General features: G+C 43.1%; 1 protein-coding gene across 1 annotated transcript in view; it reads left to right on the top strand.

The window, feature by feature from the left end:
- Positions 1 to 27764, top strand: part of fbrsl1 (fibrosin-like 1) — a gene marked incomplete at its 5' end in the record, with an annotated part of 266408 nt that overhangs the window by 148463 nt on the left and 90181 nt on the right. Inside the window, 2 exons of the mRNA XM_079222167.1 lie at positions 11807 to 11836; positions 24048 to 24077. Of these exons, the coding sequence (XP_079078293.1) occupies positions 11807 to 11836; positions 24048 to 24077 (60 nt within the window). The remainder of the gene's footprint in view (positions 1 to 11806; positions 11837 to 24047; positions 24078 to 27764) is intronic.

Raw genomic sequence — 27764 nt, 5'->3', positions numbered from 1 at the left:
GGTTAAGGTGCCTCAGCGGTGAATGACAATGTGTTGATCTTCACATATCTGCAGAGATGCATCCACGCTCTTTAAATCAAGAGGAAAATGGCATCAGATTTAGTTTGCGACAATAGAAAGGTGGAGAATGCCTCTAATGTGTTTTCTTTCATGAGCCTGTGTGCAAACAGATATTGAAAATCTGACAAAAGAGGATGCTGACTGCCTTCCCTGTATATTCATTTCAATGTGGAGATGAATGATTGCAAAATCAAAACTTAGTGGAAAGCATAATGCGCCTTAGAGCTATACATGTATGCCTGATAATCTTTGACTGGGTGTCATCACGCTTATTCCATTCACATGGCATACAGCTGTCTGCATATAAAAAGCCAGCAGTGAGAATTGTGTCAGAGCACAGCAGTACATCAGTGCAATTTCCACCAATGGCATCTTTTCCCAAGCTCCCATCCTCTCGACCTCTGGCGCATAGCGACGACGCTGAGCGCATTATCAGATGTGTTTGAGCAGCTCCCATCAGCACGACCCCGGTGGGCAGGACAGATATCGAGTGACCTTTTCTGCATGGCTCCCTGATATTAACGCAATCTCTCTGTCTTATTACCATGGGAACATTTCACAGAGTATTAGACTTAATAAATTACTTTTTCCTTGGCTTCCATGTCCCCTCTCCCTTCGCCATCTTTCTCCCCATCCTTTCCTGCCCTGCTCCCATCGTCTTCCGTGCTCCTGAGCCGATAACCCGACCTCCCCAGGGGCCCGGCCTCCATAATCGCATCAGTTCACGGCCCTCTTATTCCAGCAGAATTGCTTAATTGGTATGTGTTCTACATAACTGTTGGAGTATTAGACTCACAAATGAAGGTTAGAACCTCAGTGCTTGTAATCGACTGAAAGAAATTGATTTGTGCTCAGCTGCCCTTCTGGGACGAGACTTTATGGTTCTCTGAAGAAATGAGGCTTTTATAATTGTGTGACCCCCCCCCCTCCTCTCCTCTCCTCTCTTCGGTCCTCTCTCTTTCTCTTTCTTTTTCTCATTTCCTCCCTGCTAACTGCTTTGTTGACATTCATCAAAAGGCAAGTCACTGGCAATGTAAAGGTGATGTGTCTGGTTTTCCATGTTGCAGAGTGCATAAGTTTCCCGGCTGTAAAGCCGGTGCAGAGTGCTGAGCAGTGAATAACTATGTGTATTTTTGCCCCCACAGGGAAATCGAATCATAGCTTGGCTACTCTGTCAATGGAAATCTGATTGCATTATATGTGATCATGTTGAAGGAGTTAAGCGCCGTTGTATTAACCAAACCTGACCAACGAGCATAAATTGGCTTATGATTGATCTTCTTGGATTCTGCTGCGCTTTATGGCTTTGCATCAATAGCAGATTGTGTGTGATTAACACACATTCAGCAGACCAACTAAATCAGGCAGCAGGGGGAAATGCAAGGATGTGGGTCTATTGTAGTTTTAAGGTAGCCAGCAGGACACATTCAGGCATCGAAAGAAAAAAGAAAAGCCTTTACATTTTTATTTTTAATTTTTTTTCTCATCATGCAAAGACTAGTGTATGCTTGTGTTATGTCTCTATAGGTCACTTTACTTGGATGCTTGAAAATGACAGGAAGTACATTGAATTATTATTTTGTATTGTGCAAAAAACAGTGTATCGTGTTGAAAGATAAAAGAAGTAAGAGTCACAAAATAATCAGACATAATCAAAGAAAAACAATACAAAAAGAAAAAACAAACAGTCAGAAAGAAACAGAAAAGAAAAAAAAATACAAGGAATTAAACAGTTCGGAAATAACACAGACTTAACATAATAAAATGATACCCCGTACATCAGCCAAGAGGAAATCAACTGGACTTAACATAGTTTGTCCTGCAGGACTGGGTTGCTGCCGCTGTCTGGCTAGTGTCTTATGCATGACAGCTTCCTCTGACTTAGGTGACCGTAGATTATTTATGCCTGCTTTCCAGGTGGGCAGACTCGGATGTACTCGGTGCAGAGGTTTACTCAACACAAAATCACATTTCACGCTTGTGCTAATGTCACCCAGTGAGTGAAGCAGAGTGAGAACTGGCAGGTGGTGTTTACAAACAAGAACACCCCGAACCGCAAGCCACCCTGACACCAGATGCTGATTTGATTATGGGGTGGCATGTAAGAGAGTCTATGAATGTATGGAGCATGCAAAGTGGTACACTCAAAGTCCATTAAGTGAAACAGGCGATGAGTTGATTTGAGTTGCATTGATTTATTTTGTCTGGGAGTGGTTTCAGGTAGAAATGGAGTATGTTTGCTCACTCTGGAGAAGTTCTGTTTGCAAGGTGAGACCGTGTTTGTGGCTGATTCTTCTTGGGGGCAAATTCTACCCTGTGAAGTTGCTCTTTTTCATGTTTTAGGTGTGATTGCTTTAGGTGCTATCTGTTAGTGTGGAGATAAATTCAGCACATTCACTAGTTCAGTACTTTGATCTATCTTTCTGCCCCTCAGTGTCTAACATTATAACAAAGACACGTTCCTGGATGCTGACAGCGTAGTGTGTCACGCTGTAGTTCTTTGAAATGTATAAGCACGTTTAGAGAACTTTTCAAGAAAGTCCTGTTGTTGTCAAAAACAGATAAATTACTGTTTTATGTTTAGCAGGCTGCAGAATCTCAAGTTGTTCAGTTGTTGTCATATCATTCCTACACCCGCCTACCTGTACATGGGTGTGGACACATTTATAGAATTTACGGCATACGTTTTGCATTTTGTCCTATTATTTTTCTTGCCTGGATGTGGCCCTGGTTTGACAAAATCTGCTCCTATTTCTGCCTGTGCGGCATTGATTGGACTGGAGCTGCAGGTGTGAAACTGCTGGCACTCAGCTGCTTTAGAGATGTAGAAATAAAGGGATACACCTGTAGAAACAAGGCTATATAATGTACATTTTTGATGGTAGACACAAATAAAAAACAGATGACAACGAGTTGAGACAAAACGGAATTCTGTAGTTGATGGTCAAAAGCGATAAGTGGCTGAATGATAAGGATTTTGAATGTAAACTTAAATTAAATGTTATTTTATTATGATGAGTGATTTCAGCCATACATGCACGATATCACAGAAAACTTCTCTAAGTAAAACGTTAATTTTTTTCCCTCACAACCAAGTAGTCTCGATACGTGAGCCTCCTTTATTCTTCAAACCTTAGTAATTGCCAGCAGATGCGAATTAGGTTTCCACAGCCTGCAGCAGCAGTACTATCTCAAGCGCAACTTCCTAACTGTGTGCGCTTTAACGCTGCCTTCTAAGCATTAGTATTCCAGAGACGATCCCTCTTGGATCCAGGCTAGGATTATCCAAGCTCTTAACATCTTAGCTAAGCTGGTTAACACCTGTTTTTATTGACATTTGAACACCATTCTAGGCGCCTCGTCTTCTGTGGTTTTAAAAGAGCTTCTCTTGCTCTCTTCATGAAGGCTGTAGCCAACATAATGACGGTTTCCCCACCACAAGTATTGGGAGCAGGTTGGAGCTTTACTGTGGTAATAAGAGTCCATTTTTATTCTCACGGACATTCTTATCACAGCACAACTTGTAATATGGCTACACAACAGATAAATCAAGATACTTTGATGCAGATATAAATCATTTGTTTAGAGCTAAGCATAATGAACTAGTTTTGCCAGGTCTTAGTCTAAACATGAGCTACAATCTCAAGAATCCCATAGTTTACTGTACATTCTTGCTCACATATTTCAGAGTAATTTACAAGAAAAAAAGGAAAAACAGGCTCTCTCTCTATGTGTTTATTATGCCTAATATTTCCATTGGGGCCCACGTTTGCCCCAGTGTAACTGATGTAATATTCTATAAATACCATTTAGGCTGTTGATACAGCCTGGGGGATTCTGGTTCGCAGAGACTGTGTAGACTCAGAGAAATCCTCAGACTTGTCTGTGTGTATGTTTCAAAAACTCTTGCCAGGGTCAGTGGGGGAAACTTTGAAGAATGTTCCAGGATTTGTCTAAATCATGCGGCATGGATCTTCTTAAGCGTCCCTGGCATTAGCGCTGAGCCCTATCAATGATTCCATTAACCTAAATTCCAAACCAGGCTTCACAACATGACCATATTAACCCATCGGATTTCACCAAGCTCTTGATCCCTCGCTATTTAGACAGACAGGAATTAATGGTCACTCACATTTGTCTGGCTACCGGCTATTTTCTCTGCACCAGGGAATTATCTGTAATATGACCCCATGTTTATCTTTGGCCTTTATGCGTCCACATGTTTTATGCATAATTTTGTCTAGCCTATAGGTATAACATAAACTGAATGGCATTGGTGATGTGGGATGATGAGGTGGACAAGGACACAATCCCAATCGGCCGATTTTTACCTTTCCTCCATAAACAATAATCATTCCAGGCTAACAGCTCTGGATCGAGCAGAGAAGAGAAAGAAACAAGTGTCTGCCTTCATTAGGACAAAGGAAGGGTGAGCAGGAGAGCGTCTGACAAGCCTGTAACGCCTCATTGTCCCTGATCTCAAGTTTCATACATTTCCACAGCGCTCGTTAAAGGACGTGTCGCTGCTGTCACCAGGCGCTAACTCGTTATCTCCTCAACACCATAAAGCGCTGTAATTAACATTCAATAACTGTAACCGATCCAGCATTCTTCCTCTCTTGCCACTAATTGCCACACTACTGTGCTTGCTCATAAGTGTGTGTGTGTGTGTGTGTGTGTGTGTGTGTGTGTGTGTGTGTGTGTGTGTGTGTGTGTGTGTGTGTGTGTGTTATTGTGACTGTAAATAGAGGTCAGAAAGCAGGTGATCTGTCCTTTCCGGTCAGGTCAAGAAGATTCTCTCAGTTTTCCTTGCAGGCCATTGAGGTTATGCCTCAGTCAGAGACTCATCTAAAAAGTAATCTTCTGAATATTTTTGCAGGCATTTGGACATATGCAAATGTCCTCTATCCAAGAGCTGGTAATTTAAAGCGATGTCGACGGATGCTTTTAGTAGACTGCTCATGAATAACGCAACCTGTATTTTCACCGTCGAAGAGTGTAGTGGAGCCCCATTTGTCGAAATCACAATTACTGTAATTACAAATTTCAAGGCACAGCCTGCCAGTGGTTGTGAGGACACAGGGTATACTATTAGTTAAGGAGCTGCACCATTCTCTTTTTAGCCATGCATGAGTGTCCTTCTTATGTCAAATCCTCCATTGCATCAAACAGAACCTCCAGTTGGGAATGTGTAGCTGTCATGCTGCTGTCCACTTACAACAGCCCAAGGAGAGAGAGCTCACTACTCTTAGTGATATTTATTTTTCGGCATCACATTTCCTTTCATAGTTTCCTCCAGATACCTGTGTCAACTCCATTTTAGTAGGAAATGTTTTTGTTCCCCTTTGCTGCTCCTGCCTGACCTTACGAGAGCAGCAGCCATCACAACAAGGCCTTATGAATAATTAGTCTGGGTTAACTGATACTCTCTGGCTCCACACATCGCTGTCATCTACTCCGCGAGCACCAGCCAAAAGCCAATGAACTGTGTGCGATTCTGCTCAATTGAATCTGTTGAGGTTGATGTGGCTCTTGTTATTCGGAGGTAAACTGCTAGATGTAAGCTGATACAAGGGCTACCCTTGAGGCCAAGTGTAGAACAGGAGAAGGGCTGTCAAATTGGCAGCGTCACCAGGACCACGTCTGGAGACTTCTATGGAGGTCTCTTACAGATATGCAATCGCCTGGTGCTTTAGCTGTATGCTACTGACCCATTCTCAGGGGATTAGGGCGAATGCCAGGGTAGGGTTTCTGAGAGCCAGGAGGACAAACAAACCCAAATGGTAGCCTAGTGTTTCTTATCCTGGTTTCCTGTTTGGGTCAGAAGAGATGTGGTGCAGGTGTCTGGGGATGCAAGTATGTCTAAGTGTTATTTGTTCAAACCCATAATGTATATGTATATTGTTTCAAATCATTTAATTTTGGCTGTTTTGGCTAAAGGTGCAATTTTATTTAATAGAGAGTGTCTTAGACTACAGAACAATGCCAATGTTTCCTGACGAAGTGTTCAGTTGGGTTGAGATCTGGTGAAGGCCATAGCATATAATTGATATATTTTTGAAAGTATTTAGTTGACCCTATGGAAGCATCTACATGTAATATATTTTTTAACTTTTTTTTTGTATTTGGTTATTTGGTAGGGGACAATGCACATTATTGAAACATTCCTGTAAATTATGCTATTTTTCATCTGTAACGTATTTATCGAGTTCCATTGGTGCCACTGTAGGAAGCAATAAAAACAAAATGGATGTGTTTATTTCACAGGGCTTAGCTTCAGTGTGTTTTGGGTTGTGGTTTGCACAATCGGCACATAGGCTGTGGTTTTGCTCACATTTTTACAACGGCTCACCACCAACGAAACTGCTATAGCTGCAGTTTGAATTGTCACAGCCTCTCCTTCTTCCTGTTACAGTTCTATGGAAATTGTCACTGAAAAAATATGAATTATTCACCAAAGCACTGACATAAAATATATATTTTATCCATTTTGGTTGTGTTGTCTTTGCTTTTGCTGTCAGGACTTTGGATGCTTTTTTGACCAAATAATTAACATAATGAGTTGTTTACCAAGCAGTGAAAGGTTACATGACTGTGTTTATTAGACCTCAAACTCAGGTCATGAAAGAACCGGCCTTCTTGTTATGTTGTTAGTGTAATATCCTTAGGCTCAATATAAAGTGTCAACGTCAGCTGATGTGTGGTGAGTACACAGACATGCCTTCAACTAAAGTACTAAATTGTGTGCTTAAAGCATTTTCATGCTCATATCGCCTCAAATTAGAACTGTTACATGAACAAGGCTATCTGCAGTCTCCACAGTTTCTTGATTGGACATAGATCTGGAAATAATGATCTCTGACTGTGATGAATTGTAAAGTTAGGAAAGATGCTGGCCTGCTATCAAAAAGGTCCTTTTACAAGCACTATGAACAAAGGAGAATTTAATCAGGGGTTTGCAGCAGAGAAGGTGGAACACTTAAATGAGGGAAAGTGTCATCATATGGCTTTTTATAAATGAGATTGTTAAAGATAGATCTAATTTTGATTTGGGCTAATGCGAGGAACACTATCAGCCATTGACCAAGGGGGTCTTATGACTGACTTGACGTACTTCACTCAGCAGTCTTGTGCTTTTACTCTGCAGTTTCAGTTAAGAGACCAGACTGAGTGCAGAGAAAGGGTAATTTAAAAAGCTGCGCTCGCTGCTTAGTTTATGAACTTCAGCGCCCCACCTTCTTCCTTCCCTTCAGCTCCTGGAAGCACAACTATATTAGTGTCTCCCAGAGAGCGTCAAGAGAGTCTGCTGCTTCTGTTTACAGGCTATTCAATCACTCTAAATACTAGTGGCAGGCTGATTTTCTTGGAAACACATTTGCCACAATCCCCACCGGCTCCTTACATGCGAGGTATTTATCATATGAAAATCTGGAACTATCTGACTCGCCTATTTTACTAGCCTTGTCCTAGAGCTGGGACTGATAAAACATTGTAATATATGCACTGCAGTCTGCATGGCACATAAAAATATCTCAGAATACTGTGAGATTTACGCTCTGTCATAGGGGTGGTTACTTTTATAACACCATTGCACTGGAGATAACATCTCACAGCTTACAAGTTGTCTTCCGTAAAAAATGGGTCATTTATTCTTATTTGTTTTGTTACTTCTCAGTGACACACACATAAAACAGTTGTGTGCTTTGAGCAACAATCCAGATGGAAAAAGTGTGTGCAGTGTCAATTTGTTTTAGCATAGTAGCTGCTGGAAGTACTGCAGTGTGCCACCTTAGAGCACATATTTTGTGTGTGTGTGTGTGTGTGTGTGTGTGTGTGTGTGTGTGTGTGTGTGTGTGTGTGTGTGTGTGTGTGTGTGTGTGTGCTAGTGACCTCAAACCTAGCGGCAGCCCCTGCTAACAGCTGGTTTTCTGCCAGTTTTTCTGCAAGGCTATGAGAAAATTAGCTGAGCTGTGTGGTGGCTTGTAGCAACCTAATATACACAATAAGAAGGTTGACCGAGCTTACTCAAGATAGATGACAGTTGTCTCGCATGAGGTCCTTGTTCACAAGGTCATAGGTCACAATGATAAACGGACATACATGCAGCTTTTTTCACACCACAGTTTGTTCATTCTGTCTGACGTGTAGTTTATTTTAAGGGGATACTTAGAATTGTCATTTTACATCTTGAGCATCCGTCACTTAGCTCTAATAAAAGGTCAAGCTGTAAGATTCCCAGCATCCATGTAATAGACAACATCCAGTGAATTGAGTGTCATCGTGTCTTTAATCATGTCTTCATCTCTGTCAGGCTTTGCTCTTCTATTTTTGTCCCAACCCATACACCTCTGTAATGACGAGTGACTTGGCAAAAGACTTAATGCACATGCACAGTCATCCCATGCTCTGTTTGCAGTTTCCAGACCGCAGATCGACAAGCATCTTTTGAGTTCTGTGTCTCTCTGGGCTCTCGGGTCCTCCTCCTCCCTCGTCCTCATTCCGCTTGAATTAATTGAGATCTCCTTTTTGTGAGAAAACTCGTGTGAGGAGAGAGAGAAGAGTGATAGAAAGAATGAGCGATACAGATTGAGATCAGCGGCAGAAGGCTAGGGGCCATAGATCTCCCAGTGGTAGGCAGCCACGAGTTTCCTGTGGGACGGTGAGGCCCTTCTGCAGTGACTTCTATCTTTATCCTCTAAACAGTCCCCAGTCACCCTCACCACTTCAGGAATGACCCATAGAGTTTACTTCAGCATCATGCTTCGCTAACACAGCTCTCATTGTGCAGGGTTGGGTGTGACATGTGATGATCCACAAACTGCATGCTAAGCTAAGTGCTAAATATGTGACCCGAGGGCAAGGTAGTGTCATTGCCGTGGAAAGCCTGAGAATGAACTCATTAAAAATACTAGATATGGAAATAGCAGGTATGATGTGCACCCACAGACGCTACCTTGGCCTGAACCCTTTCAATTATGAACCATTACAACTTCTCCCAGTGCAATATTCATGAATGGTCAGATCACTCCTTCAGACGTCTTCGGTTGCTGTAAGTTGAGATAAACACTTGCCGAGTTGTAGCAGCCAATCACTCGCCTCTTCTCCTCAATGTCACTGCCTTAGCACTCAATAATTCAAAGCTTTGGCGGTAATGAGCTCCCCGTAGGCCGCGTCCCCAAGGAGCCTCCCCACTGTGCCGCCACTGTAATGTAGTTATATCTCATGTCAGCTTTCAAATCAATTACATTTCTATCTGATGGCTATGTAATTGCGCCTGATTGAGTTTTTGGCACGCCAGCCAAGTGTGTGGTTCCCAAACTCAAAACAGGAAGCTTCATCAAATGAAGCTGTATTTCATCCTGATTGAGGCTGCTTGCATGATAAGCACAACTGTAATTATGATAATAATAACAATAGCAATCTGTGTTTTCTCAGCTTTGTTGATTTTTCCCCCTTGCTCTCCAGATGAAATTTTGCCCCAAGGACAATGAACAACACTGTATTCAAGATGCAAAGGCTGATTTGATTGTTTGTAGCATTTGCAATTTAGTTATTCAATGTAAACCATAATGCTTTTGTATACATTTAAGTGGTTGAAGTTTTACATAGTTTAAGTGCTTAAAAAAACATTTTCTTCCAACTGCACTACACTTTGTGACTAGAGCCGAACTGATCTTTACTTGTTGTCGTTAGATTTTGATCAGACATAGTGTGCAACTGCCGACAGAAGTCATACTGTCTACAAATAACAAGCTAACCTCTTACCTACAGCAACTAACTGACAGCTGAGGTCAAAGCAATATTGCTGTGTCAGATCTCGGAGCAGCGTTTTATTGACACAAGATCGGTTGTATTGATATTTGGATAGACAGATGAATGGAGAGACGAATGCCCACATGGCTGGATGGACGAATGGAAATATGGATGAATAGATGGATCAACTGAAAGCATGCCTGGATGGACAGAGGGAATACCCTAATAGAGTGGCATTGAGATAGATGAGAGGGAGGATGCTGTGGTTAGGTGCATCAGCAACTAAATAGTGATGAATTGTGGCTTCTGTCAGCAACACTAAGTATAACAGACATAGTAAAGCAGCCTGGCTCATCCATAATCAGCAGTCACAGATTGTCTTCATGGCTTCTTTGGAAATAAAACACAGAGGGCATCTACCAATCTGTCTTTCTACCCTCTCTTCATCATCCATTTTCTTCTTATATCCCCTTACTCTTGGTGTTCTTGCCCTTTAAATCTCCTCACTTGTACTATTCTCTCCTCATTTCTCTTCTTAAGGTCTTGCATCTTTCTGTCTGTCTCTCCCTCTCTCCAACACTGTCTTTTGTGTTCAGCCTTCCATTTTTTTCTTGCAGTGCGAGAGCCACTGGGTGCACATCTGCAATCTTGCCTTTCATTTCATGGCTTCTGGAAATGGATGTTTTACTGCCTTCATTAAGGCATGCAGCAGTCAGCACCATGTTTTCCCTCCGAAGTTTAGAGCTGTGAACTACGCCATTAGAGGACATTATGGCCCCAGATTTCAGGGCACAGTGGAACACTGTATAATTTGATTAGTGTTATTAATCAAGTAGAATACCACTCCTTTCACCCCAATCTCCCTCCCCTCCTCCTCCTTTCTGCCATTACAATCCTACTTTCAAACCCTTCAGATGTCCTCCCCCCCTCCCCATCCAGGCACCTCTCTATCTCATGCAATACAAAACCCATGCAGTGAAAGTGACAACTGGCCTAACGCCTTCCCTTTTAAAAACAATGATTTACCACTTGTTTTGTTTCTCCTCCTTCACCTCCCTCACTCCCACCCCCTCCACCCCTCCTCTCTCAGCCCAGGACATAAATCAATTGAGATGAAAGTTCCATAATTGTGCTTGCTGGGAGGGATTTGAGCAAAATTGCGCTATGAATTTTTTAAAGGGAATTTTTACTAGCTGTTCAGCGAGACTTGGGAGGCAAAGGAAGGTGAGGCCATGAGGATTTATGGGCCTGGATTCTTCATTACTGAAGTAATTTTCCTGCAAATGATAGTGCAGCACACTGGAGGGGGAGCCCTGTCCGCCTGGGAGAGTACAAACCTGCTTAATCTCTCGAGGAAAGAGAGCAGCTCAGAGCTCTAGTATCAGCTGTAAGAGACTGGGTCGCCATTTGTTCACATCTAAACTGCAGCAGTGTATTTGTGATTCATAGTAATTGATTGCTTAGATTATTTCCAAGGATGGCTATACAAGTTGATTTCATTACGAAGAATAGTTTTCTTAGAACTACTAGGAAACAAGCTCCGGGGTCGTTTTTATGATACACTGTTCTCAAGAAATATGCTCACTTCAGATATTGTCAGATATTTTAACTGTTCAGTATGTTTTGTCAAATTGCAAAGGTTGAAAGGTACACTGCAGTAGATGTACATGTGCACTGCAGTAGCTGAGGGATTGACTGTGCAAGACATTATATAGTGTATTATAAAGTAAAGACTGTGGTGAGAAAGAGCGACACGGTCAGTTTAATGATAGCTAATACTTTCTCCTTTTTCTCTTTCTCTTTCTGTGATTAACACCCCGTCTATTTGTAGTGTGTATGTCCATCCTGATATAGATTTGCTCTTTTTACCACGCTGTCATGCTGTTTCTTCAGCAAGGGTTTCCACTTTTCTTTCTACCTTTGGTCTTTCCTCTCTCCTCATTTTAACCTTCCTCAGTCCAATATGGCTGACATTCTGTCTCCATCTCTTTAGGTGCAGCCAGCAGCAGTGGCCCTACTCAAGGTTAGTGTGTCCACGATGCCAGGTCTCATTCTTTATACTGCCTGCCGTCCACTCAATTTTACAGCTCAGTAGCTTGAGAAGCAGAAGGGGTAAATCTGCTGCAAGAAGGAGAAAGAGGGAGAGGGGAGGAGGATGGGAGAAACCAAATTATTGTGCACACTGTCGCAGACTGTAGTGGATCTCATTCAAGGAACACTAACAACTCAAGACAATTAGTCACTTCTGACTAGGCCAGACCTGAGACTCACTTGAGAGACAAAAAGAGGCAGGGAGTAGAGGGTTCACAAGCATGGCTAAGCACTGCAGTCACAGTAGTGACTCAGTGGAGGAAATGGCTCTGAGTTCTGCTGGAAGACCTTCGGGTCTTTTGTGCAATACTGAGATAGAAATAGCAATATCCAACAGGGCATTAACGCACTAATAACTTAAAAATCTGTGCAAAATACTTATTTTAAGGATTATTATTTGTATGGGCACATGTTAGATTGATGTTACCAGATTTAAATAAGATTTTGTTTTCAAACATGAAAATAATAATGCGGTAAATGCCTTGATCTATTAGTGAATAATGTGTCACAGAATGTTTTAAATTAACATTCTTCAAGATAAACGAAGACAGCATGTCAGTAGTCTGTTACGTTCCACCCCTTACATGTGGGCGGTCTGAGGTAGTCTGCACCCAATAATGAGGCCTGAAACTTCAGCTACCACATGCTACTGAACAAAAGTGAAGCATGACTAAGGTGGGTGGTGCGTGGAAGATTAGGGAGTGGAAAGAGAGAAAAGTTTGTCTTGGGCTCTCTGCGGAGACCCAGCATGACCAATTGAGGTGAAGGGGATGAATGAGGCCATTCACTAGGTCTAATGAAAGAGTTCCTGCTGGGCCCTGAATGAGGGTGGGCCCATCTGCACCACATAGGCGTGCACAAACCAGTGACCTCGAAAATTACCCAGGAAGCACTTTGGGACAGTCACCCCAGCAACAGGCTGGGGTTCGCATAGTAACCAGGCGCTTCAATCAGTGCCTGGCAGCTTCTTAAACAGAGCAATGTTTTTCTCTGTATAGAAAGAACTCTGTGTGAAATCAACTCTGAGGGATACCTCCCCCAGTTTTTTTTAAATGTGGGGGGGAGCTGCCAATGATTGTCCCATGTGAAAACATCCAGAAGCTCTCACCATCTTTGAGAGGTGTGGGATGATGCCCTCAGGACTTTTCCTCTCAACACAAAGATCTGTTTGTCTTAGCTACATATGAACATGCACTGCCTGCCTGTATATGCAGTGCTGGGTGTAGGTTAATTAGGTTCAGGGCATGTATAGTGACAGGTTTAGGAGGCTGTGAAATAGATCCAATTACAAAGAGTCCAGATAAGGATTGAGATTCCCTCAACACCCATGGGGACTGGACATTAAGTTTACAAGCATCTTAAAGGATCTGGTTCATTGGATTTTATCTATGTTATTTGGTATAATATATTCCGTCTTGACGAGGCAGAGGCGTGCAGGTCATTGAAGTTCCATTCCCGTCTCCGTTCCCTCACGGAACTTTTGACAGCGTGAAATGACAATCCACCCCTGCGCGCATCCCCCACGTCAAAAAGTAATGAGATTGTGCTGCTGGAAATATCACTACAAAGCATCAGGCCTGCACTCGGGTCTGACTGCACCTTCAAACAGAGCTGCCTGCCAGCTCGCCTGCCTCGCCTGCATGCTGAAAAAGAAACGAACAAAAACAATCAGAATCAGAGACAGAGAAACGGCAAGGGAAGCTCCCCACGCTGAGACAAACGAACACGCCAGGGCCTTTCATCCTGAGAGTGATTAGCCATCCGAAACGTTTTAAAACCCAGCTTTGAGTGTGTTCCTCAAACGAAAGAGTTCCATTGAGGAGTGGTGGTGAGATGTGTCTCGCTGGGAAGCGCCAGTGATCTAGTCTCTAATTGTGGCGTCGCTGACAAGGCTGGTGTGGCTGGGAGCTTTTTAAGCGAGGCTTTTTGCTACGCTCTTGTTCCCTTCCTGTCAGATCCACCACCAAAGGCACTGGGGAACAAAAAGGCCCCTCCGATTCTGTTCTTACATCCATCTGCCTATTGCTTTGTGCATAAATATAGGCCTAATTTAACACACTAATAGGCCCTGATGCTGGCCTAATGTGACCAAAACTACAATTGTTGCTGTGAATGCAGTGTTTGGTTGCAGATATGTAACATCACCTAACATAGTTTTCAGTCTGTATAATTGCTGTCTTTATCCCTTTTATATTCTTTCATATATTATTGATTGAAGTCTCTCCGCTTCAGAGAAGATGCAAAGTTTCTGACACATTGGTAGTAGAATTACCCTTCTTCTGCAGTATAGTGGGAACAAAGTCATGTTCCCGGTCTTTGAGCAACGTTCAGTAGAGCTGGTAGGAGCTTTCAAAATTTGGCACGGAAGAGCTCCCGGATCATCTACTGTTCAGAAGCCAGGTTGTCAAAGGTTTGAGGATTCGAAGAGAGGCAGTTTGAAGAATCAAAGAATCGGCTCCAGTGGGTGTAAAAGGGGGAGGGATTGGAGGGGTAGAGAAGAGAGGAAAGGAGTGAAACCCTAGCTCATAAAAATCAGTATTATAACAACATTAATTGATGCTGCTGAGTGCCATATGTGACGCCATATGGAGAGGCTGCCCCAGAGGCCTGCTATAATAGACAGCCCGCAGCGGTGCACACAACTTGGCACATTTACAAACAAGGGACGTCCCATTAATATCAGCCATGCAGTCCGAGCAGGAGACAGTGGGGGAGGGAGGGAGCGGGCAAGAAAATAAAGAGAGGGAACCAAGATATCTCTTTGTTTTGTTTGACATCCTTATTCCTCATGTTTTTCACTTGCCTCATGCTATCATTCCTACCAAATAAAAGATTTACTCTATGTGGATTCAAAATCGTTGCTCCTCTACTTCCACGGTTCCTTAATTACAGTAATGAATGGTCCCTCCCCTCTGGGTTGATCAGACCGCCCTCTGTCCACCCAACTGTCACTCCCACCACATGCCCAGAGGTCCTTTCATCTCTCTCTCTCTCTCTCTCTCTCTCTCTCTCTCTCTCTCTCTCTCTCTCTCTCTCTCTCTCTCTCTCTCACACACACACACTTCAGCAGGTGCGATGATTCATTGCACCTTGACAAAGGTGCTGTGAATGAGCTCTGTTTAACCTCTTCTGTGGCCTAATCACAGGGCAGCTGTTATTTACTGCTGCTGTCCATACTTCCCACTGCCTGGTTGCTCACACTCAGCACTGTCCCTCACTTAACCTGCATCATGTCTTATGAGACAGACTGTTGATGTGGACATTCTGCAAGAAATATTTCACTGAAAATGTCCCTCTATAGATGGTAAATCATACACTAATGTTATTATACTGAATACTCTATTGATTATGGTTTATGTCTGTAAATTGTCAGACAAATATCCATCTCGTCTTCAAATTGCATTACTTGGCCAACCAACAGTCCAAAATCAAAAGATATTTATTAAAAGTCTAATAAAATGTTGGTCATGGCAGCATGGCGGCTATAATCAAGTTTGAATTCTTTGAAGTTGATTCTTTCATCCCGTGAAAATGTTCTTTCTCACATGATGCGATAGTATCATTAGCCCTGTGTGTGTGAGCTGTCACAGGAATGTTCTGCCCCATGTAGTCTGGATGTGGACGCATCTGTTTTGCGCGCTGCTTTCTGACTCTTATGACGTGCCCATAGCAGGGAGGGAGAAAGAGAGATCCTTGTGAAACGAAGTTGTCAGCCATTCTGTTGAGTTTCATACAATGTGAGGCGAAACAAGAATAGTGTACAGCTGTTTCCTCCCTGACACAGAGGGAGGCAGATGAAGAGCAAAAGAGAGAAAGAGGGGGGAGGAGGAAGAGGGAGAGCGAGAGAGAGCTTTCCGCTCTGTGATGTGCACTGATGTAGCTGCAGCTCTAGGTCAAACGCTGCCAGTGTTTTGTGTTCATCTTCGTCTCGTCTCCCCAGTGCTCCTCTAAATTATTCACAGCCTGAAGATGTGCAATGTGGCTGCCTCCTCCTTTCCTCGCTCCTTCTTCCCTCTGCATTGCTCTCTGTCTCTATTTCTCTGTTTCCCATCTCCTCCTCTGTCTCTCATGTGACTGCTTGTGTCAGAGGCAATGAACAGAAGTTTCTCCTTGCAAGCTGGTTAATCCCCCCATCCCATTCCGTATCCACTCATCTACCATCAACCACCCACCTTTCATCACTGACTCCATCTCTCACACTCCTCCTTTCATCCCGGCTTGTCCCTCGCTTGCCTCTCCTGGCTGCCAGACTAGAGCCAGACGCTTCTTTTTTTAAGGGGGAGGCTGCCAGCTGTTAGTATCAACTGCTCGGTAGCTCCTACTCTCCCCTGCATCTCTCTCCCTCCCTCCCTCTCTCTTCATAGGATCCCCGATGTAGGGGTCGGGCTGATCCTCTGTTGCTGTTTTTTCTCCCGTCTCAACTCTTTAATGACTTTGCACTCTTTTTATCCAGTCAAGTTGAGAGATAAACCCCAAGTGCGCACCAAATCATCAGGCCAGTTGATGGCACTGATTAAAGATGTGCCCGTCAGTACTTTCACCTTTAATAGACTGCCAGTCCTCTGAAGATGGAGGGAGCTCCTAGAAATCAAGGACATGTATGGACTAGACGCTATGATGATATATACTGTAAGAGCCATCAGAGATTTGATCAGACTGTTTATACTGAGGTATATATCCCTTTGTTGTTTGTGGGTGTATCAGACTATTGGCAGAAATCTTGCAAATCAACGAGCAGGCAGAGGAAGTATCTTGATTTGCCAGGTATTTTATTTGCTGGATTTTCCTGCCTGGTTATTTTTCTGTTTCTGAAATATGTAATACATCACAGTATATATTGATACAATTATAATTAGAGTGATAAAAAGAGGCCCCTGAGTCTTGTGTCTGAATGTGTCTTATAAACCGCCTGCTTTGGTACCAGATTATTATTGTCATGTTAACTAGGAAGGTGCAAGTATTAAATCCTGTTTGGACAGCAGGGGTTTAAGGTGAAATGTGCTCCTCGTGGCCACCTGAGTAGAGAGCAAAGCGGAAAGAGCAGTTAAATCCAGTTCCAATGGTTGCCACAGGACACTCATTTGTAATTCTGTACCCTGCCCACAATAACGTTTGATCATTGCAGAGGAGGGACAGGAGGTACAAGGCGGGGGAAAGGAGCTAGAGCTTTCTCCCTCTCTCCTTGCTCCCCCTCCACAACTCCCCCCATGCCCACCCTCTCGCAATTGCTGTCAACCAGTATGAATGCCCCCTCTGGCCTGATGACAAGTCGAGCGTGAAACGCTCGACTGCCCCCTGAAATTAGCAGTAGAGCCCCCCGGCAGCACATGCTTCTCATGACCAGCACACAGTGGGCTGCCGCCAGATTCTTTTCATTATGGTGGCCTGCCAGGCCCCTGACTCTACCTCCTTCTCCCTCTTCCTCCCTCTCCTCTCCTACCCCCTGTGTGTCGGCCAGAGCTCAGTAAACAGCATCTGTAGTGCTCATCACATTACTGTCGTTGGGAGAAGGAAGGAGGGAGCCAAGCTCTCTGTGGGTGTTGCTGTTATTTCTGTTTGTCTAAGTGTCTTTATGTGTTCATACAGTATGTGATTTTGTTTTGTCGTATGTATATGCATGCATATGTGTGTACATGTTTCTGTGTGTTGGCTTGACAGGATTAGTGAGAGGCGAGAGGGAGAGAGAGAGAGAAAAGAGAGAGAGATCTAGTGGAAGCAGTACAGAGAGTGAGAAAGCGCGAGCGAGGAGGGGAGTAGCAGTACAGAGCGATGCCTGGAGGCTCAATCTGTTCCTCACTGAGCTACATCAGTGTTAGAGACGGCGGCTCGGGCCGCAGGGAAGCCTCCACTCGCTCCATCAAACTGTCAGGCAGCCAGCGGAGCTGCACAGGGAGACTCTCAGCTGCCCCCGGGGCCAGTTCAAGTCAACATCCCATTTCCTTGCCTCCTCGCCTAATTTCTCCTACGCCCCGACTTAAATTTCCAATGCCCAGTGTCTGCTGCTGCAGCTCAGCACCACCGGGCTCGGGCCATGTCAAAGCACCGGGAGGTGCTGAGGGTTGTAAATGCGTGTGTGCGTGCGCGTGTGTGTGTGTGTGTGTGTGGGTGGGTTCACCACTAAAGGCAAGATAGCGAGCTTGTTACGGTCACACGGTCAGCAGAGACAAGAAGAAGCCAAAGGGAGTCTTATGAAAGACGAGGTGCAAAAATAAAAACATAAATCAGTGTAATTTTTTTCTTATTCTCTCTTACCTACACCCCTATTTTTCTTCCACGGCTATATTAATAACACAGTTGTGTATTCCCTGTCCCTTTACATTTCTGGCAGTTTTCTTCTTTCTCTCTGAGCTGAATAAATGCTCCCTGTTCCCTCGTACATCTGCCATTACTGTCTGTTTTTCCCTCTCTAAACTCCAAGGATCACACCAGCAGCCCAGTCGGCTCTGTTGCTCCCCCAGCGAGTGCTGAAAGCAAAGGTTGAGGTATTTTGTGTTGGAAAGGACAAGGCAGTCCTTTAATTTAGTGGAGAAGGGGAACAGCTCTTCACGTTCGCCCCCACCACTATCCCCATCAATCTGTCCATGCACCTCCTCCCCTTCTTCCTTCTCAACCTCACCACATATTTTGCATGGAAGTGAAACAGAGAGCTGCCAGGTATCAGCGCTGTTTACATGGACTCTGGGTAATGTTAAAATCTGCTTAGTTTGGCTCCAGGTCAGGACTATATCTTTCCTCACCCTGTCTAGATTTACATGGCCCCCGCTGACTCTTCCCTTAAGTGTGTCAGCTCTGAACCAGAAGCCTCTGTGTCTGGCTAATGCAAAGAGCATTTCTCTGAGCTTGTCTTCTTCAATCCTCCTCCACTCTCATTCTCTCTCTGTCCTCTTTCAATGGGCCTCTGTGAAAGGAGCTTTTGCTGAAGCCGTCTGTATGTTTGCACAGCCAACTCCGAGGTCCCAAGCTCAAATATGGTTTTACGTGAGAGCCTGTCTAGGCCTCCTCTGCCGGTCGATATTATTTCTGCCCAGCAGAGTTTTTTCTCTCAATCTCATTCCCCCTGGAGCATACATCTTCACTGAGATCAATACTTTCCTAATCCAGAGCTCCTTGGCTGACCCAGGGTAATCAGCTGACTTCCCATGTTGCCTGCTGGGGAGGTCAAGGTTCAAATGACTGTATAGATTTTATCCTGTGATCAAATCACTTTGCTAGGTGGTACTTTCAGATACAGCTAGTGGTGTCAAGAGTGATCTCTTTTTTTTCTCTCTCTCTAAGTTAAATGCAGTGGTGATATGTGAGCCTTGGCAACCCTAATATTAATACAGCAGCTCTGCTTAAGTACCCAAAGCTTGTTTAGTTAAGGTGCACAGTAGTCATGCAACTGAAAGGTTATGTGAATCATCCAAAGATATTCCTTTTGTTACTTGACTATTCTGGTGTTATTCCAACCCCCTCATATGCTTACGCACGCACACAGACACACAGACTATTCCCTCAGCTTTGTAGCAACTCGTGGTTTACTAAATTTGTCTCTGAGGTGGTGGGAACGTAACGTGGTCAGAGCATGCAACAAAACATCCTGTTGATAAATTATGAAAGCTAAATTCAAGTAAGGCTCCACCCTCCGCCATGAGGCCAAGGAGACCTTCAGATATCTCACTGATGTGTTAGGCCTGGAAATAGGTCCTCCAGGGGACGAGAGCCTCTGCTTCCAAACCCCTCAGAGTGGCCACTGCACCTACATCCCAACGCCTCATCCCAGCATCCGCAGGAGGGAAATTGCAGGAGGAAATTGGTGTTGTTCCAGAAGTATCTGAAACTGCTTTGGTCCTCGACAATTTAAATGGACCATAACCCCCTCTGTGTGCTCTCCCTCTAGGAGATTTGGATTTGTCAATTCTTGCTCCCTTACAATCAGGAGTATCTCAGTGAATCTCACTGAAGAGATGTCTTCTGAATTGAAGCCATTTCTCTCGTCAGTATCAAGATGTCTACATTTTTACAAGATCGGTGCAGCGTTGTTTGGAGTGTCATGAATGCAGAACAGTTTGAAACTTGTGAATAGTTTGACATCAGGAGACAGTTGGTTGTGCCCTTTTTTCCGTTGTTCCGACACTCGCCATTTCATTTTCCATACGTTACAACATAGTCTTGTGGCAACACTTCTTACAATGACTTTGATCGGCAAACATTCAACACAAGTTGTATTTTCAAAGCTGTTTTTGCCTCTATACAATGTATGTATTACTTTGCATATTTTGAATAGGAACCAACAGCTACAGTTGACTGCCAGCAGCTCAGGAAAAGCTTGTTTTGCCAATTTCTTTCTAGATTTCCTTCAGCAAGTAGAGGGTTGGGATCAGTATTCAGGCAGACAATTGTTGACGCCCTCACAGCATTTGTGTCGCCAGGCAGGTTCCTCCTCTTCTCTTCTCGCTGTCTCTGAGGCAGAATGTATGGCAGACTGTCCTCTGAGTGTGACAACTGGAACTGTGTGATTAATTTGGCCAGTCGTTTTAATGGGCTCCGGGATGCGCAACGCTTATTGTCTTCCCCTTGCACGTCTTTCGTAATCTGCCAAAGAAAATGTACAGGAGAATCGAGACATCCATCCCTCCTTCCCCCCTCTCTGTTTTTTTCTTCTCCTTTTGCTGCCTCATTGAAGGACTGAGCTACAGGGTCGTCATGGGGGCCAGCCCAGGTCGAGGTCCGGCTCCAGCCAAGGCCGCTGACAGAATAAATCTCCTGTCTCTGAAGTGTTGAAAGCTGTGTAAATGTCAAACACATCAGTCTGATGGGCTGGCTGAGGGGAGGGAGGGTTAGAGAGGAGGTGGGATGCTGGGAGGGAGGGTTGTGCATGAGCCATCCGGTGAAGCTGGTCCCCTGTTACCCTTCGTAGCTGGCGGTTGCCAGGTGCAGATGTTTCTGCTTGCTCCCTGCCTCTGAAGAGCAAGCCAGTTTTTTTCCCCGTTTGTTTAGTTTGTGAACATCTATGAGAGACACAAACCACTAGGGGCTTGGCTCCTGTCAGCAGCTTAGTGAGCTGCATATCTCTCCGATTTTAACAATGTCCCCTCTGACCACCAGACATGCTGTTTAGGGAGTTTTCTGTGTGGGTTTGTGGCTTTGCTTTTTCACCTTTTGATTTTCTTGTATAGCCCTGCTAAAACTCAGTGTAAATATTCAAAGAAGAATAGGGTGCAAAATGACGTGGTCCTCTTCTTACACACAAATGGTTCATTGTATTATGATTTTGACTCGACCAAGTGTAATAGCCCAACAGGGCAATCAAATACAATACTGACAAAAACTGCTCAAACACTACCTCCATCCGTCCATCCCTTCGTCTCTATAGCATCCCCCCTGCCTGTTCTTACTGTTGTTTTGTTCCCCCTTTCCACCTGCCTCTCCCTCCCCTGCTGTGCTGTGTGTCTCTCTGTCTGAGCCCTAGCCAGTAGTCCTCTTTACGCTCTGCTGCAGTGCATGCTTCTTGTAAAAGGATAAGCACCATGCTGTGCTCTTTTGATATTATTTTTCCTCCTCGCCAGCTCCAGCCCTGTGAGGCCTCATCTCTAGTGTCATGGCTACTGCTGCAACAACAAGGCCAAGCATGCACCCAGGGAATAGACCGAGCCAGTTGTTCATCTCTGTCACCTAGGGTTTAAGCTCGTCCCCAGTGATAGAGAAAAACTCACAACTGCTGTGCGATGGAAGTCATCTGTTCAGCTGCATGCTAAGAATACATTTACACCGGTTTCCGGGGGTAGGGCGAAGTTGGAGATTGGATCAACTTTTTTTGTAATTCTTAGATGGATCAAGATGGACAGAAACATTGTTTTGAATGTGATTCACCACCAGAGTGGTGAACAAATGGGTGGTGATTATCGGTTGTGATGCTCCCCTAACAAGCAGTATAGAAATGGCTGACAATTCATTTGTCTGGAATCTGTAGTCTGAATAGGGAATTGATTGACAAGAAGCCTAAGCCACTTTCTCTTGTTAACGCCCAGCACTCTGTAATGAAGGTCTTTTCACAAGTAGAAGCCCAGAAAATCGGGTCTGCAAACATTCCCCAAGAGAAAAGAGGACGCGTTGCATAGAAATGTCGCCAGTATTTAACATGTTATATTTTGATTAGTAGTAGCAGTAGCAGTAGTAGTAGCAGTAGTAGTAGTAGTAGTAGTAGTAGTAGTACTAGTAGTAGTAGTAGTAGTAATATAGAACCAGTTATCAAAATTGTTTATAAATGTGGAACATATAAGAGAACACAGACATATTTTTGTTTTCCATTTCTTTCAACCATATTTTCACAAGCACAGTACTATTGTCAAGCCATTTTCTCAGGGACATCTTCTGCAGTATTATGAGGCACTTTTCCTTTGTTTTCACACTTATTTTCTTTATACTCACTGACAGGCTCTGGAATCATAAACAACAATCGCAAGAAGAAAGACTCATATTGAACATACCATTTTACTGTATTACCCTGCAACGGGTGTATGTTCTTACTTTATCTATTGTGTAGGAATGCTTCAGTATGATCAATAGGAGCTCAGGCATTTCTCGACGTTGTTATTCTTCAGATAGAGATGCAAACAACAGTAAACCCTCCTAAATGGCCGAGCCACAATTTTCTTCTCTCACGTCTGCCAGCAAAGACTCCAGCTGTATCCCTTGTCTTTGCAGAAGATGAATCACGGGGAATGGAAGCACCCCCACCACCACCACTTTCCTCTCCTGAGAGATCTTGGCCACTGAGCCCTTGCACTGATTACTCTCGTTACTTAATTATACATTTGGACCCACCGCACTCACAACAAAGGGCCGCTGGGCCTCCATTGACCCAACTCCCTCCTCATTGTGCCCAGCTCTGAAAGGGAGTCAAACAAAACAAAGAGGGTCCACTTAAATATGTTGCCACAGGGACTTAATTGACAGGTTGAAGGCAGTTTTTTCACAGGGGGCCCTCTCCCTCTCGATGTGGCGCTTGAATTGCTCTGCTCGTCATGCATCATGCTGTGAGGTCCAGTGGGACTGGCCTGCTGCTCGACCACTCCTGTTTCCACAACTTTGCCAACTATTGTGTTGGTGGAGAGAGTTACCAGCCAAGAGCATTAAGCATTTAGCTACAAATGAATGTGAGAAGCGGAAGTAGAGATCATAGGTCGGATTTAAGATGAGAAAGTGCTCATGCTTTTCATGAAAATAAAGTTTGTGTTTCAATTGACAGGATGGCATGTGTGTTATAGGTACTGAACAGAAAACCAGGAATCTAATGTCAGCCGGGATTATTGACTTTACTTTACTTTCACACATTCTAAAATGCAATTTCCAGTATAAGTCTAATTCTAATAATGTTTTATTTCTGCTTGTGAACATGTCAAGGTTGTGCCGCTTTAGTACCTGGAGTACTCTCCTCTGTCAGTTACAAGGACTTGTTTCTCTTGTTCTTGTTATTTTTAAGGATACACATCTCCTCAAGATATTTGAGCCCAATCACTTTGTATTTAAATGGGGCAATTCTAAGTGAAGAAAAAAACATTACACTTGTTTTGACTGAATAGACGGGGATTTGGCCTGTGGCTGTGCTAGACAAGGCATTTTTCAGAGTTCAACCTCTCTTGTTATTTAGTTTCTTTTTCCCTCTAAAAGTCTGACATAGAAATTAAAGACTGGTTTGACAAAGGCGTATTTGAAATACCTCATTTAATAGGCACTGTGTTCCAGTATTCAGAGAGTCTCAGCTCTGTGTCCTTGAGATACTATCGTCTAATTTTAAAGCACTCTTAAAAGGCTAAATGACAAGCTGCAGCTGAATGCAAAGTCATTGAACATACTCTTTATAGTGGAATTCAGTGTATAGTATTATTCGTTTTTTCATCTTTTGTAAATTTAAAGCATTGAATTTGCAACAGAAACACCAGAATGGTGTTCAATGCGGCTGTGTTGCTTTTGAAACATGAAAAACTCTCTTAGAATACTGCACTCTCCTTTCCCTCTTCATCCTTTGCTGTTTGCACTAAAAGCTGTCAGTGAATGAGAGGTTGCACACACAAATAACATCTGCACTGATTATGGGCTACTGGGGGGAGCCAAATGAATAATTCCTTATATTTCCTGTGTCTGTCTCTTTTCTGTTACAGTGTGACAGTGAGAGTGACATTGACGCCAAGGTAAGACTGCTTTTCCTGTGTTTATTCACTCCCCACATGAAGTGGCTGAGAGTTGTGAATAACAAATTTGAGCACCCAACTAAAGAAGGGAAACAGTCATAATGTGTTGTTGGCGGAAAAAGATAAGTGGTAAAAGACACTGACGTTCCCAACACTGCTGATCATCTGCGTTATACGGAGCAAGAAAGTGGCAAAGAAAATATAGTACAGGAAGAAGCTCTTTTCCGTCTTAGTTTTCTGTTTTGCAGTGTGAAAATACATATCAGTGTATGATTATTTATTTATTTTTGGAGCACTTTGTACCTGAATACTGTGTCTTAAATGTGCATTATTGCCCAGATGTGTATCTAGAGTATGCTAAATCATAGTGTATACTACATGGTGCTATCGTATCTCCACTTGATGCTGTTTATAGAATGATTTTTAATCTCATGTCTGAGAGTTTTGCAATAAGTATATTCCAGCCGCAGAAAAAAATCCTGTTTTTCTTAAAAATGTAGGTCAAATTTCCGAAACCATTCGGGTTGTTTCTTTGTACCTAAGCCTCCTTTCATCAAAGATGGCGACCAGAAATGATTTTTGTGCAGTTTCCATTTTCACTTGGCTGAAGTATGGAGAATCAATCACCCTATGAGACTGTCTTTGAGGTTTAGCAACAATTATTTAAAATTTAGGTTTACTCACAAAGGCTAGTACTATAATGTAATCTTTGATTTCCTTCAAAAGACTCACATATAAACATGGAAAACAACTTATCACCAACTCAGTGAGCTTAAAAAAAAGGCTTATTATTTTAGCAGTGATGTCATCAAGTTTAAACCGTTTGGCAATTTGACAGATGTAGTCTATCAGTTTCACTTGTGTGTATTTGTTTATCACAGACTTGGAGGTGGTTGTCTGATGGCAGCCACCTGGTTACAAGATGAAACGCCTTTGGGGAACCTTACGCATTCTAATTCCTCCACAGTTTAGCAATTACTCCCTGGTAAATGAATGAGATAGCATGCCTAATCTCCTGTAAGCCTAGCTCCCAGTTCTGTGGAAATGTCTGCTGCTCTCCTTATAAATAATACATTGATAGTAGGCCCAATTTGCATTAACTGTAGCCTGGCAAGTCAATAGGCTTTTATCTCTTCATTGAAGCGAGAAGGAACCGAGGGCGCTAGCTAGTTGACACGACGGAGAGACGTAGCAGGCCTGTCAGTCTCCATACGGCTCCCTGACATCACTGAGAGGGGGGGCAGAGGGGGACGTAAAGTAGGAGGGAAGCTCTCAGAGTGTTTCCTTTTCAGGGTTTTGTTTTGTTTTTCTACTAGTTCCTTGAGTCTTGTCACCGTTCTTTGTAGTGTCACAAATGTTGACATTTAATATATAAAAGTTTGATACTACGTTGCTAAACAACACTACAAAAATAAAGAAGAGGGTAAAAAAACCCTTTTGCTCAGGCGGTTTTATAGAAATAGCTGTGTGGCTATGTTGTTGGTTAAGTGTCAGTCTCTGTCTGTTCAGAAAACAGCTCCATATTTGCTTTTTGGCACCATGTATTTGGTGGGCCTGGATGCAGTTCAAGACACGTTGGACTATTAGACATTGCTGCCAAGCTTTCAGCTGTCTGATTGTTGAATTCTGTACCAATTACTACACAATCCACTGTCAAGAGCCAGACTGCAGCTTCGCCTGCTCAGGCTTTACTCTTCTCATACACTTGTCATCAGTATGGCATGAAGTGGTATTTTAGCTTGCCAACCATTACTGGTTCATAAAAAGGAATACTGATGGCAATCTTTGAAAAAGACTTGCGTCATTTTACTAATGCCATTTACTAAGTCACTATACTGTGAGAAACATACTAAATGGACTGTATGTTGGGGAAAAAAATTAAATAGTATTCTCTAATTATCATACCTAATCCAATAATGTGAATCCAATAAGGTATCAAAATAAATACTGCAAATGAAACAATGTAGTTGATAGTATGAAAGTTGTGCAGTTATCTTGGCTTTAGTGTAAAAGAACAGTTGATTTTCACTCCTAAATTGTTTGCTTGCTCTTTATGTATCTTCAAGCTTTGGTCTGAGTTCTTGACGTGAACTTTACATACATGCAAAATGAGTGTAAAATCAAAGTAGACTTGACAATAGCCATCCTCTTAACTTCTTTGACTACTTTCCATTATGACGAGCAATACCTCATCTTTCCCAGCATTGAGCAATAAGAACCTGTCATGCCCAACATAGCAACCCATCAACATAGCCACATGCTCTATTTGAAGCGTATTAACAAAGTAAGGGGCCCAGAGGTAAATATTTATATTATCCATTGTTCTAATGATGGCTATGTTCCATTCTGAGGAGCAGAGGTATTGAACAAAGAAAAGCTTTCATTCTCGGCCAACAGGAAATGTAAAAGAACAAATGCATAATTCCCAAAAAGGTTTTACTATTATGAACTCTTTGAATATATACTGTTCACAAGAGTGCAAGACGATAAAAACATCTGGATAAAGGCTAAAGCAGTGCTGACCTTTTCACTCCTCAGAAAAAAACATAATATCATAATTAGGATGATGATGAGAGTTGTGAATCATCCATACCAAATTGCTGAGGAAAGAAGACAACTGGGAAAAAATACTTTGACAGGCCATCACCAAAAGCAGAAAAAAACGATGATGTAAAAATTGGGTTCCATGAGGAAAAAGACAAACACTGTCATTTGTAATTGCCCGCACTCAGGATAACTCGACAGCGATAATTCTCTGTAACATTTTGCTGAAACAGGTGCCAGCTCCTCCTGTATCTTTCCAACAAAAACAAAGACTCCTTTCACATCAGATTACCAAACACCTGAACACCCACATTGTCAGGATTTCGCAGATTAACTTAATTAGAATATAGCTTCCAGGTGTGCCCCCAGGGTGCAATCAGTTACATTGTATTTTGAATAAAACTGACACGTTTCTTCTACAGGGAAGTCAGTTTAGATTGCTGCACCTTGTGAAGCTCTGTTTTATCAAAGCATCGAGATAGCATGCAGTGATGTGTTTCCAGAACGTGTTCGACTTGAATTCTTCTGAGATTGGTCAGGTCACCTCCAGTTCAGGGCGAGGCTGCTGGAAAGGGGATATTTTTGGTGGATTGGCCGAACTTTGAAGACAAGCAAACAGAATCTGGGTTTGTGTTCTCGTGACTGGCATTTATTTTTGGGAGGCCTGTCATCTGATGTCCAAGATTAAACAATGTTTGACAATGTATTCAGTGTTCATTTTAAAAGAAATTACACCGTTGACCTTGGATTGCCTCACTTATGTCTGCACCCTGGGGGGGGGGGGGGAAGAGACATAATGAAGTGTTCCTTATGGGTAATTAACAAACTTTCCAGTTTTTGGGCATAGTCATGCAAAATCAGATGCTCATGATAGAACCAACCACATGTTGAATAAATCGCTTGGCAATACAGGGACTAAGTGTATTCAAGTGTGTTTGAGGCCGTGCTGGAACTGGGAACACCATTCATTCTTTATTGTTGACCCAAATATTTTGAGCCATTTAATGACTGTGTGACTAAAAAGTATTGACATGCCCCAGAACATGTGTTAGCTGTTTAGTGATTCACAAAAAATGTGTTGAATGAATGGTTGTGCTTGTATAATAGTGGCATTTTTGATAACGAGACGTCACAAGGACAGTG

The sequence above is a fragment of the Taurulus bubalis genome, assembly GCF_910589615.1.
Source record: "Taurulus bubalis genome assembly, chromosome: 8".
NCBI lineage: Eukaryota > Metazoa > Chordata > Actinopteri > Perciformes > Cottidae > Taurulus > Taurulus bubalis.
Note: the sequence above shows the minus strand (reverse complement) of the source record. Positions and strands in the feature narration are given on the sequence as shown.